At 50.1% G+C, this 13,325-nt stretch overlaps 1 protein-coding gene and 1 long non-coding RNA gene across 2 annotated transcripts in view; both read left to right on the top strand.

Moving 5' to 3' along the window:
- Window positions 1–13,325, top strand: part of ninl (ninein-like) — a 36,347-nt gene that overhangs the window by 15,824 nt on the left and 7,198 nt on the right. Inside the window, exons 8-17 of the mRNA XM_015016606.1 lie at window positions 5,844–6,008; window positions 8,304–8,440; window positions 8,510–8,650; window positions 8,779–8,953; window positions 9,021–9,131; window positions 9,342–9,428; window positions 9,513–9,624; window positions 10,324–10,427; window positions 10,507–10,587; window positions 10,661–10,708. Coding sequence (XP_014872092.1) covers window positions 5,844–6,008; window positions 8,304–8,440; window positions 8,510–8,650; window positions 8,779–8,953; window positions 9,021–9,131; window positions 9,342–9,428; window positions 9,513–9,624; window positions 10,324–10,427; window positions 10,507–10,587; window positions 10,661–10,708 — 1,161 coding nt within the window. The remainder of the gene's footprint in view (window positions 1–5,843; window positions 6,009–8,303; window positions 8,441–8,509; window positions 8,651–8,778; window positions 8,954–9,020; window positions 9,132–9,341; window positions 9,429–9,512; window positions 9,625–10,323; window positions 10,428–10,506; window positions 10,588–10,660; window positions 10,709–13,325) is intronic.
- LOC106935895 (uncharacterized) lies at window positions 720–1,791 on the top strand. The gene is made up of 2 exons (XR_001421997.1): window positions 720–1,373; window positions 1,406–1,791. It is a non-coding gene; the product is annotated as an uncharacterized LOC106935895 (long non-coding RNA).

Raw genomic sequence — 13,325 nt, 5'->3', positions numbered from 1 at the left:
CAAAGTTTCAGAACCGTCTGGACGAAAAGAGCCTCAGAGCAGACTGAAGGTTCTGGAGCTCCTCCTTCGACCCCAGAACCTTAAAGATCAGGAGTCTCCCAGTCCCATCCTCACGGGCTGCCATCCTGCAACTTCTAGCTGCATCTCTGCTCCAAGACATGAGTTCCCTCAGCAGCGTTCATTGGGGCCTGCCTATGCAATGCATGGCAGGAACCTACTGTTCTACACCCAATAAGTGGTCTCTATTATTTATGCTTCTTCCGTCACCATTACTGCGGTTCGAACCGCTGCGAGCTCCCCCACAAAAGTGGTATCAAAACATCTGGCTCAATCCCGGGAAGGGAGCTACTACTTTTAGTGAGATTTGGAGTTAAAATGGTGACATAAATTGCAAAAAACAAGGCTGGGTGTCTCATAAGGATATGAGTTTTTTTCAAAGTCTGCCTGACACACACAAAGCACAGTGGATTAATGACTTTAACTCCCCCTCACGGCCACAAATATCACCCTATTGGTCTCAAAGTCGGTCATGACATAGCTACACATGCTTTCTCCTTTTAAACGTTTTTGAAATTTTTCTAGAACAGGGATGTCCAAAGTGGGTCCTGGAGGCCCGGGATCCTGCGTGTTTTATTCTCTCCCTGGTGGTAACAACCTCCTCAGCAGGTCTATACGCTCCTTAGGCCTCTAATGAGCCATCATTTGATCCAGGTGTGTAAAACCAGGGAGAGAATAAAACATGTGGGATGGCGGGCCTCCAGGGAGCTTTGGACACCCCTGGTCTAGGGCTTATGGTTTTCTGTCAAGGTCCTTCAGACCAACGCTGAGTGTCTCACAAAGATAGGAAGTTTTTCTCCACCATTCTGTCTGACACAGAGAGAGCACAGGTGCAGGTAATTAATTACCATAGCAACAGAGCCCAGACAGGGGCAGAGAGCGGTCTCGCAATGCATTGTGGGAAAAATAAATATTTCCTGGGACTATTTCTATTTCGCTTACATAAATTTATTCCTCAGAATTTCTGAATGTGAATTAAAATCCTGAATATGAAGGTTGAAAATTTGCTAAAAGAAACAATTCTCCTCTGTCTTTATTTTTTTTTATTTATTTCGAACCGTGAGATGTGCTCCTGGCTCTGACCAGGCCTGGTTTGTCCAGCCTGGAGGAGGTCAGGTCTGCATGGACATGTTCCTGGTTTAGCATCACAACACTGGGTCCAAACTGAGCACGCTTTGGCAGGCCCCGGTTAAGTTTCTTCAGGAATTTAGTTCAGTTCTGCAATGGGCCGGAACCAAGCCGTTTGTCTGGTCCAGGTGTGTTGAGCAGAGCTGCAGAACGGTAGCCCTTGAGGACTGGACTGGGAGACCCTGGATGTTAGCATCAAAGCTAGCATCAAAAGTGTTAGCTTAGCATCAAAGCTAAGCTAACACCTTCGGAGACAACATGATGTTAAAATCTCCCAAAAACAATCTGATCAATATTTACCAATAAATCAGATTTAAACTTCAGTGAGAAACAAAACAGACTGCAGCTGGTGGCTGGGGTCAAAGTTCACAGCTTTATTCACCAGTCCAAGAGTCCAATTAGTACCAGTTCAGAACCAGACCTGGTCCTGTCTGTTTGCAGACCCATCGGTACCACTCAGCGGTTCTGGTCCAGAACCAACACAGAAAGTGAGGTCATAGGTCACAGCTTCTGTTCGTCTCCATGGCATCTTGATGATCCCGCTGCAGGTCAGAGGTCGCTTCCAGGTTGTTTGAATCGGAGCAGGATGTTGTGTGGAGCCCTTCAGAATAAAAGCATCAGTGTCTCCTGAGGGCCTCCAGGTGCTGGAAGGCGGCGCCGAGGGCCCAGCTGGCCTCCACCTGGCGGACGGTCCGGGCCAGCTGCAGAACCAGAGCACAGGACAGGTTGGTTCCGGGTCAGAACCGGGTCAGAGGGTTGCGGAGCTCGGGACTCACCCTGAGCTGCTTGTGGGACGGGAAGCCGAGTTCCTGCAGCAGAACCGAGATGTAGACCAGGTCCAGACACAGAAAGGGGTTCTGGAGGTCCGGCGGGCCGCGGCACACTGCAGACAGCCGACCAATCAAAGACAAGCAGCAGGTCACATGACTTCCTAGAGGCTTTTTATATGAACTGATGTACAAATTCATCCGGTGTTTTAGAAAACGTGTTTCTGTATTTAATGGCAGTAAAAATGTTCAGAAACAGTTTATTGTTTTTTACATTTCATATAAAAAAGGTTTGGCAGCAAAGTGTAATGAATGACAGCAAACATTTTAATATAAATAAATGTTTAACATTCTGTAAAAATCTGGTCTGCAAGAACCTCCAGGTTCTGGTTCTGCTGGACCCGACTCCTAATTCTGATGATGTTAACAGCAGGGTGTGAAAGCTGCCACCAGGGGGCGCCCTCTCACCTCTCTCAGCAGCTTGGCCGTAGTCTGACACTCTGATGGTTCCACCCGCCGCCTCATCTGCAGAACCAGAACCAGAACGTGAGAAACTAGCACTGATCCAACAGAACCAGAACCCGTCTCATCCTGGGTCTGCAGGAGGTCCGGTCCTCTCCAGCCTGACCTCTGACCTCTGTGCACCACCATGGATCTGCTCATCCTGTCTGCTTTCCTGACCAATCAGAGCGCAGCGTGCGGTAACCAGGGGACTGATCAGGACCAACCGGGTGAAACGATCCAAACGATTCTGAAGAGTTTTAATCCTGGAAGCTGATTGGCCAGAAGCAGCTGCGTTCACAAGGTTATCGACCAATCAGCAGCCAGTTTAACCACTTGGTGTGTTGCTGCTTTACCAGTTTTCAAATATACCCAGGAAATATTAAATCACTCAGCTGGTATCGACAGGGTTTAATATACTCTAAGGTTTTCCCTCGTTTTCAGATTTTATATTGAAAATGTTGATTTTCATTTTGTCAAATGCAATAAGTTTATGAGAAGCTGCTGATCCAGTTATTGAGCCACTAAAAGGGTGAATATCCTTAGAGACTTTAACCAGGAACAAATTAGAAAGATAAGATTGAAATATTTATCTTTTCCAAAATAAAAGAAATGCAATTTAAAACTATAAACAAAATGTATCCAACTAATGACTTCCTGAGGTTTAAAATGGATGTGGATAAATGTGAACTGTAAAATAGCAACTAAAGATTTAGATCATTTGTTTTTCACGTATGAAACTGTTCAATGTTTTGGTAAAGATCTTCACCAGATCATCTGCAGCCACAGTTTAATCAATGACCAGATCATTGATTATTGTGTAAATAATGTTTCATAAGCCAAATATCACATACACAAATGTTGTTTCTTTAAAACCATTTCTAATTTCATACAGTGGAAGAATGAGTTAAATTTGTTTGATAATCTTTGTTTGGTGAAGTCGAAAAATGCTTTGAAGTATTTGTTTGTTTGTTTTTTATGTTGTTTATTTATGTCGCCCTGCTAAAGTCCTGATGTATTTAAGTTGTCTGTTCTGGTTTTTTTACTGTTAGTTTTGTTCTGTTTATGTGTTTACTATGAATTCATGATGTAAACATTATGGAACCTTTATCAAGTTGATTTATATAAATAACGATAATAAAAAAAAAGTTTTTACCAGTTACCCTGCTAGCTAAGCAAAACGTAGCGATGGATGCTAAGATGCTAACGCTAGCAAACCGCTCAGAAACAATATTATCAGGAAACCAACACTAAATCAGATCCATCGCTGCAAATTGAGAATCAATAATCCAAACAGTTATTGATTTCTAATCTCTGATTTCTCTAAATGTTTTATCACTGATTACTTAGGCGGAGCTAAATCAGAGCTCTGGACTCTTCAAACCTCACCAGGATGTTATGGCGATAACAGGCAGATCTAAATGTAGTTTGATTAGCAGACATCACTAGCCGAGCCAGAGCTGCTGCTGCTCTCCGTACCGATGGCCTGAAGGTCGACGGCGCGGTCGTAGTAGAAGGAAAAGGCGTAGAAGTCGACGTCCGCCGCCTCAGGCGCCGCGCTCAACTTCCTGTACAGAACCTTCTGGACTTTGTTCAGGCACGCCTCGTAAACCGGCTCCCCTGGAAACACAGAAAGCACTCAGGTTCCTACCTGCTGCATGCTGGGAAATGTCACAGACCAATCAGATGCCTCTACCTTCCTTCTGGCCCTTCAGGGTGTAGACGATGTCAGCGTGTTCCCAGCTGCCCGAGAACCCTGGAGCAAGGCAAGGGCTGACCCGCTCAGCACTGCCCCCTGCTGCCGGAACACAGAAACACACGCTAGCCTTTAGCTACAGCAGTGGTTCCCAAACNAAAGTTTGCAGCCTTCACTTCCCTCTGGATCAGCCTAAAATACCGGGGATACGGATGGTAAATAAAGGAGCCTCCCTGAGTTATTTCCATGGAATCACTTCTGTATTCACCCTGAAAAAGCGAGTTTATGGGAACCAGAGAGCAGACCAGAGCCAGACAGCCGAGCAACTGATCCGCCTGTACACACTGCTGTAAACACCGTCCTAGCTGAGCTCTTCACAAGAAACATGCCAAGGTAATAAAACGAAATAACACGGAGACATGAAGCAACATATTTTTCTAAAAGCAGCAACTTTGAACCTGAACAGCTGAACCAGATCTCTGACATGAGAGCTGCGCTACTGTTAAGCTACGAGGCTTGTTGTGCTTCGTCGTGCTTCGGAAGTAAAAAGCCCGAACCGTAACCTCCCCCATTAGTCTGTGACACTAACGACAATAAACACACATAATATACTTGAAAATAAGAAAAACATTGTCCGTTAGAATGTTTAGATACTTAAATAGCACATTTTTACAAGAAAAATGTCCTAGAATATTGCCTACTAGCATAAGCTAAAGTTAATGCTAGCCACAAAGTTTAAGGCCAATAAAACTCACCTTTATATCTGTGAATGTATAACGAGGTGTACATCTTAAAACCTTTCTCCAGCTTACTTGTTGGGACTTCGGATCTGCAACTGTAACCTGATTACTGGATTTGAAATAGAAACCCATTAGATTACTCGTTAATCTAATGCAGCGCTTGCCAATTCCAGTCCTCAGCCCCCTGCTCTGCATGTTTTAGATGTGGCTCCAGAACAGCCAATTAAAATGATTGCATGACCATCAAGTGCTGCAGAAGCCTGTTAATCACCCAGAGATGCAATCCAGGTGTGGCAGAAGGGAAACTAACATCACTGCTGGTAATGTATTTTTTTTTCCTTTGTCATGATTTGTTTCCTGTAGACAAATCATGACAAAGGAGGTGCTAAAACATGGAGAAACCCATTAGATTAACGAGGTAACACTAACTGTTAGCTTGGCCAAGCCCTGCAGCTCCGAGTGTAAAATGACATTTTCAACAGACCGAAGCGACCGAGCCGCGTTTCCCCGAACGCGGAAGTTCTGGTCCGGTTTTGATTCCTGATCCAGAACCTCTCTGACCCGGTTATGACATGGAAATGTTTCACTCTGGTCCAGTTTGACTCAATGCTCCTGAAGGCAGCACAGCCTGCTGACCAATCAACAGCTGGCTGCGTGAGCAGGTGGGCGGGGCCAGAAGGAGGGCCAGGTGCTGCAGGTGAACAGGTGTTTCTCCTCAGGCAGCTGCAGTCTGTCATGTTCTGCAGAACCAGGCTGGTGACCCAGCGGGTCGGCATGGACCAGAGTCAGGTGATTGTCTGGGCCCAGCTGCAGAACCAGAACCAGAGGTTCTGCTCAGTGTTTGGGCCGTTGGTTCAAACATGTTCTGTAGAATCAGTTGGATACAATCAGGCGGTTCTGCTTGGGATAATCCAGATTAGCACATTTTATTCCTTCCTCTCTCTCTCCATCCAGAACAAGCAGCTGGTACCGGATGGCCCCGCCCGCTCCCTGCTGTCGGCCACTGTGGGCCCCAGGGTTCTGACCCGGCTGGATGACGGGTCGGGCGGCACCAGCCCAGAGCGAGTGGCGGCGCTGTGGGCCGAGGCGGGCATCAGGAACAGCCAGCAGATCCTGCAGGTGGGTCCAGACCCGGTTCTGTTGGATTACACCAGAACCACAAGAAGAGGAGTCCCAGAACACTCTGTCTGGTTCTGGTTGCTTGCTGACCCGATCCAAAATGCACAGCAGAACCTCAGATTACTCACATTCCAGTCAGATCGGGTCGGGTCGGTACCGAAGGTGTCCCATATTTCTCCATTTGGAAAAACTTGACTGTGTTGAACTGATGCTGATTATTTTAGATCTATAGAAAATGCTAATAGAATGGATACGTTTCCACTGCTCTTCTTGTGTTTTCAATGTATTTTATGTGTAAATAACTTTATATATTTATTACGTTTAATGAAGACAGTCGGTGATCAGCTGGAGGTTAGAGAAGACGTAACAGAACCAGAACCGGGCTCAGTACCATGTGACCCGACTGACTGGAGGTTGGAGAAGACACAGAAGAAGAAGAAGCAGATGCACTGATGTTGGATTATTTAGTAGTAGAACCAGCAGGAGAGGGAGAGCGATTAGGTGATGGCAGCATCATGTCAGCCGCCTCCAGGAAGGAATCAGCCAATCAGAACACAGAGCAGGTGGATCTGCCATGGAGAGAAAATGACAGCAAATGGTGCAAACTGGAGAGTAGTAGAAGAAGAAAGAGAGGAGGAGTGGCCAGTTTGTCCCGCAGCAGCCGGTAGCATCATGACTACAGGAGGAGCTCAGGATGACCCCGGCCAGCAGGCCAGGGATCAGCAGAGGAAAGTTTTAATACGGGAAATATTCAGGGTGTCTTTATTATTATTATTATTATTAATCCTTTATTTATGCAGGAACATCTCTAGAGACTTATTGTCAACAACAAATAACATAATAATAATAATAATCTGACAAACGGCCTAAGAATAAAACTGGCAGCAGATTTTCATTTCATGTCTGTAATCCTGACAGATTAGATTAATCTGGATTTATGGAAATATCATCAGCATAACACTGATCCTGTCTGCTGAACTGGGCTGAGCCCAGAGCCCAGTAGGACTCCACCAGTAACCCAGCAGTCTGAAGAACATTTATCATTCAGGAACAAACTGGGATCAGTGGGACAAATGGGACTAAACCAGTTTACTGCTGTTCCCTTCAGACCAACATGACCCAGATATTCGATCTTAGATCAGAGGAAGATCAGCTGATTTATCAGGTATAGATCAGTGATTTATTGGAGGTTTGAGTCCAGCTTAACGCCTGTGGATGTGAGGAAAGGTTCATCATATCTCAGATGGATATGATCCATCAAAAGAAACCGTTTATTAATAATCTGGTTCTGATTCAGTCCAACATAAGTGATGAAGGTTTGGAAGATCATCATGTTTGTGACACATCAGGTTCTATAGATCTCCTTTAGTGAAACTCAGTGAAAATAAAGTCAGAGGTTATTAAACCCATCAGAGTTATGGAGAAGTATCGTTCTGTCTTCACTCAGCATGAGGTCTGGAGACCAGAGAGAGAGAGGACTGAATCCGGTCTGAGCTAGCTTTGAAGCTACCGGTCTGAGCTAGCATTGAAGCTACCGGTCTGAGCTAGCATAGAAGCTAATGGTCTGAGCTAACTTTGAAGCAACTGGTCTGAGCTAGCTTTGAAGCTACCGGTCTGAGCTAGCATTGAAGCTACCGGTCTGAGCTAGCATAGAAGCTAATGGTCTGAGCTAACTTTGAAGCAACTGGTCTGAGCTAGCTTTGAAGCTACCGGTCTGAGCTAGCATTGAAGCTAACGGTCTGAGCTAGCATTGAAGCTACCGGTCTGAGCTAGCTTTGAAGCTACCGGTCTGAGCTAGCTTTGAAGCTACCGGTCTGAGCTGGCATTGAAGCTACCGGTCTGAGTTGGCATTGAAGCTAATGGTCTGAGCTAGCTTTGAAGCTAACAGTCTGAGCTAGCGTTGAAGCTAACGGTCTGAGCTAGAATTGAAGCTACAGGTCTGAGCTAGAATTGAAGCTACAGGTCTGAGCTAGCGTTGAAGCTAACGGTCTGAGCTAGCTTTGAAGTTACGGTCTGAGCTAGTGTTGAAGCTGATGGTCTGAGCTGGCGTTGAAGTTATATTCAGGCTAACAGCATCAGAGTCATTGTGAAGGTTAAAGTCCCCACCATGATGATCTGATCAGGATGTACCAATAAATCAGATAAATTTGATCCAATAATCTGATCGTCAGCTGGACAAACCTGCATCCAGAACCTTCAATCTGCAGCATTAGTCTGAGCGGTGCCTCCTGCTGGTAGGAGGTCTGGTTCTGTAAAGCTGTGTGTGTGTGTGTGTGTGTGTGTGCCCACGCGCAGAGTCTGGACTTCCCACTGGAGGAGCGGCTCAGCCTATCGGACCTGACCCTGGTTCTGGACAACGAGCTGCTGCTCAGCGCCAACTCTGTTCACCAGGCGGCGCTCATCTCCTACAGAACCGAGATCCAGCACCTGCAGTAGGCTCCAGAACCGGCCGGCCCGGGTTGGCCCGCCCGGACCCGGTTCTGACCCGTCCTGTTTTCCAGGGAGGCGTTGGAGCAGGTCAGCAGGGAGCGGGACAAGCTGAGGTCTGATCTGGACCGGGCCGACCAGCAGAACCTGCAGCTGGTCCGGGAGGCGGACGACCGGCACGCCAGCATGGAGGCGCTCAACCAGAACCGGATCAGGTAGGACCCGGTTCTGGAGCCAGACTGTATGTAACCCATAGACAGAGGAGGTTCTGTAAAGTTCTAGACCCATAAAGCGTGTGCAGGAGGTGAAGGTTGGTTCTGATGGACCCGTTCTGACCCAACAGGGATCTGGAGTCGGACTTCAGGCGGCGAGCTGCGGCGCTACGGCTGCAGGCGGAGCAGGAGAACGAGGCGCTGCTGCAGCAGGGCGAGCGAGAGCGCAGCGTGATGCGGCAGGAGCTGCAGCTGCTGCGGGGCAAGGAGGCGGAGCTTCAGGAGGAGCTGGATGCCACCGCACAGGTCCGTTCTGCTGGTCCTGACCCTGTTCTGCTGGTCCTGACCCGGTTCTGCTGCTTCTGTGCTCCAGGAGAAGCAGCGCCTGCAGCAGGAGCTCGGCGCCTTGCAGTCGGCGCTGAGGGAATCAGACGGTTCTGTTCAGAGGCTGCAGACGGATCTGGACCAGCTGCTGCTACACAAGGTGACCAGAACCAAACCGACCCGGCCCGGCCTGGCCTGTAGCTCTGATCCTGTCCAGCTGATCCGGGCCAGGTGTTGGTGAAACCCGGCCGGGTCTGATTTCTGTTCCCACTCTCCTGATGAATGTTTGATGAGCCTGTGTCTCTGCTGCAAACGGATCAGAACCGTTGGGTCCGCTCCGCTGACTTCTCTGCTCTGAATGTTCTGACAGCTCGGTGGTTTGGATCCGGCCGGTGCCGGACTGAGCCACGAGGAACGGTTCTGTGAGCTTCTCAGAGAGTCGCAGCGCCAGTGCAGGGTAGGAACGGTACCAGTCTGACCGGGCAGAACCTCAGAGCCAGCAGGACGCTCACCTGTCTCTCTGCGTCTGCGGTGCGTTCAGGAGCTGCAGGACAGAAACGACGAGCTGAGCTCAGAGCTGCTGGAGGCCCAGAGGAGCAGCAGGAGGTCCTCCAGGCCAGCGGGGGGCGCCGGCAGCCAGCGCGACGCAGCAGGTACCGCAGGAGCCTGGCCGGGTCAGAACCAGAACCTGTTTCCGGCTCTCTGATTGGCTGATGAAGGAACTAGAACTTTACCCGACCTGGTTACGATTCTGGTCCATTTTTCCAGACGTCCTCCAGAACCTTCAGCTCGGAGTGATGATGGTTCTGGTTCTAACCTGGTCAAACATTCAGAACCTTCTGGACTCAAGCAGTTCCTCCTTCCTGGTTTCTGTCCAATCAGAGAGCAGCATGTTTCTCTCGCTCTCAGTGGGTCTCATTCTGATTGGTTCTGATGGTTCTGGTTGGTTCCGGAGGGACTGGACCTGGAGGTTCTGTTGACTCATAATCATGAGGAACCAGAAGGTTCTGATCCTTTCTGGCTCCGATTCTTGTCCAATCAGGAGCGATGTTGTGCAATGAAATCACCATAGCAACCACTGCCTTCCCTTCACAATAAAAGCTGTCAGCCGGGTTCTGATGGGGGAAGGTTCTGGAAGCTTTGGAACCAGGAGAACGGGTCGGACCGAGCCGCTGAGTCACAGGCTGCCGGAACCAGACCTGCAGGTCTGGCTAAGCCCCGCCCACCAACACACACCTGCAGAGCAGCAGAGTGTGTGTTGGTGTGTGAGCGGCGCCATGTCTCTCAGTGAGTTCCTGTTCTGTTCTGGGTTTGGTTCTGGTTCTGGTTCTGACCCAGTCTCTCCTCTCCAGGTGACCCGGACATGAGGAGCATCCAGTCGGAGCTGGCACTGCAGCAGCTGAAGGAGAGCCACCAGGAGGCGCTGCAGCAGCTGCACATCCAGCTGGAGACCCAGGTACCGGTTCTGCTGCCGGCCCGGTGGTACCGGTTCTGGCCCAGCAGAACCTCTGACTTTTCGTCGTCCTCTTTCTCAGATGAACTACTACGAGCGGCAGCTGGACATGATGAAGCAGAACATGGAGGTGGAGAGGAAGGACATCTGCCAGGCCTTCAAGGTGAGCCGAACCAGAACCAGAACCAGAGGTCCAGCTGCTGCTGCTGCTGCTGATGATGATGTTTCTTCGTCAGGTGGAGATCAGTGAGCTGGAGGAGCAGAAGGTCCAGGTGGAGCAGCAGCTGAAGGAGGCGCTGACCCGCCTCCAGAACCAGCAGGGGGCAGGGCTTAGTGCCGAGGAGCAGCGCAGGTCCGTCCCCTGCTGGTTCCCAGGGTGTCTGCCGGGTCAGAACGCCACAGTGACCCGGTTTTGGTTCTGTTCAGGGTGCAGCGGGAGCGGGCCGAGCTGGAGCAGAACTACGCCAGAGAGATCAGCAACCTGGTGCAGAAGCTGAGCGCCGAGAAGGAGCAGCTGGAGGCGGAGCTTAAGCTGCACACACAACAGGAAGTGATGCGCGTCAGGTAGGTGGGCCAATCACAGATCAGCGTCACATAGCCTCCAGCCAATCACAGTCGAGCTGCCGCTGTGAGCAGGAAGGAGGAGGCGGCCCCACAGTTTGGCCAATCCCAGGCCGGCCTGGATGGGGCGGAGCTCCTGGTCCAGGTGGAGCAGCTGGGGGCGGAGCCGCAGGAGGTTCTGCTCCTCAGCACCGGGTCGGACTCCCTAGACCAGATCAGGAGCGTTGAGACGGTGTTGCGGGAAGCGCTGCAGCAGGAGCAGAAACGGACCTCGCTGCTGCAGGAGGAGGCGACCCAGTTGGGCCAGGAGAACAGAACCTACATGGTTCTGGTGGACCAGCTGTCCTCCCAAATCATGGAGATGGAGGAGGAGCTGTGCTCCCTCAGCGCCGCCGGCCCGGATCTGGACTGCAGAACCTCAGAGCAGATCGACCTGCTGCAACGGGCCCTGCTAGACTCCCAGAACCAGCTGAGCAGAACTCAGCAGAACTTTGAGACGGAGAAGAGGAAGCTGGCCAGGCAGCTGGTGGAGCTAGAGAACCTGGTTCTGGAGCTGGAGGTCCGGACCGACTGGGAGGACCAGGCCGACCAGACTGAACCTCACAGGTGTGTCAGCTACAGTGGACTGGAACCGGGTCTGTATGACCAATCAGGACGCACGGCTCCATCTCTAACCGGCCAATCAGAATGCACGGCTCCATCTCTAACCGGCCAATCAGAACACATGGCTCCATCTCTAACCGGCCAATCAGAACGCACGGCTCCATCTCTGACTGGCCAATGATCTAACTGCATGAATTTCATGGACCAATCACATCCTCTGTATGTGAAGCACTAACTGCTCCATTCCAGTTCCGGTTCAGGTTGTATATCTTCAGGTTCTGTTGGGTTCTGTCCTGCAGGGCCCAGCTGGAGGAGGTCCGGTCGGAGAATGCAGCTCTGCAGGAGAGGCTGAAGGTTCTGCAGCAGACGGTCCAGAACCTGGAGGATGAGTCTGAGAAGAGGAGGTGAGTCTGGGTCCAGGTCCCGGGTTCTGATCTGCTGCCGGTTCTGGAGGAGCCTGACCCGGTCCACTGTTCTGCTGGCAGGAGGAGGCAGCAGGAGGTGGAGGAGGAGCGGGAGAGGAGCAGAGAGGAGGAGGAGCGGCTCCACAGAGAGGTTCTGACCTGGCCCGCATGCTTAGGAAGTGCTGTCAGACTTTCACAATAAAGGTTCTGGAGGCTCCCAGTGAGGCATCAGAGAACTGTTCATCTGAGCTGGGAGGCATCAGAACCTCCTGGTTCTGGTGTTGGAGGCGGTTCAGAACCAGCCTCCAGACTCCTGACCCGCCTTCTCTCACTGCAGAACTCCCGGTACCGTGAGGAGGTTCTGGACCTGAGTGGCAGGAACCTGCAGCTCAGTAGCGACAACGGTGACCTTAGCAACCGTCTCCATAGTGAGCAGGAGACGGTCTGGATGCTGCGCAAGCGCCTAGCAACCGTTACCAAGGAACAGGAAGAGGAGGTGGCTGCTGTGAGTCAGGCTGATTGGCCAGAGTTCAAAGGTTAAAGCTGTTGGAGCTGACAGGTGCTGTTGTTTCAGGTGAGGCGGCTGCAGGTGGAGCTTAGCAGGGTGAAGGCGGAGCTTCAGAAGGTGGAGGAGGAGAGGGAAGAGCTGCAGAAAGACAGGGAGCAGCAGAAACACTATGTAAGATTGGTGCAATAACGCCACCTGCAGCCGGTGGGCAGAACACACCTTACTGTAAGACACGCCCCTTTAATATGAGTGACAACTGCTTAATGAAGCTCAGTTTGCAGAACTAAATGATTTTCATATTTAACTTGATGTTTTCTATCAGCAGTGTAAAATGACAGGATGGCTCTTCAGTGACGTTGAAGAAATGTTTCATAATAACCAATAATAAATATGACTTTTAACCTAAAGTCTTAAAGCCAGCTCAGCGGCCATTTTGTCCAGACATGGCCGCAGGGATTAAACTAGCGGCTCTCAACGTGGGCGGTACCGCCCCCCGGGGGGTGTTCAGAGGACGGCAGGGGGCGCTGGGCGAAATTTTTACAAAATTCTTCTCTGGGGGGCGTTTGGTTGAAGTTCAACTTTACACCTTACAATCACAACAATGCCAGTTTAGACTTTGAGTAACTTGGTAAAACTGTATTGTGTAACATTAAACCATGCTTGACTGCAACTGTATCGATGGCAGCTCTTCTTCTTCTTCTATTCAGTGTTTGTAGCTTGTAGCTCCTGCTACTAGTAGCTTCACCACATCAGTTCAGCGTCTCACCGGCTGATGACGTTGCTGTGATTCACTTTGTCTGGTATTTTTGTACAGATGTTTTTTTC

This window comes from Poecilia latipinna, unplaced genomic scaffold, assembly GCF_001443285.1.
Source record: "Poecilia latipinna isolate Pla-1442-1.1 unplaced genomic scaffold, P_latipinna-1.0 Scaffold2039, whole genome shotgun sequence".
NCBI lineage: Eukaryota > Metazoa > Chordata > Actinopteri > Cyprinodontiformes > Poeciliidae > Poecilia > Poecilia latipinna.
Note: the sequence above shows the minus strand (reverse complement) of the source record. Positions and strands in the feature narration are given on the sequence as shown.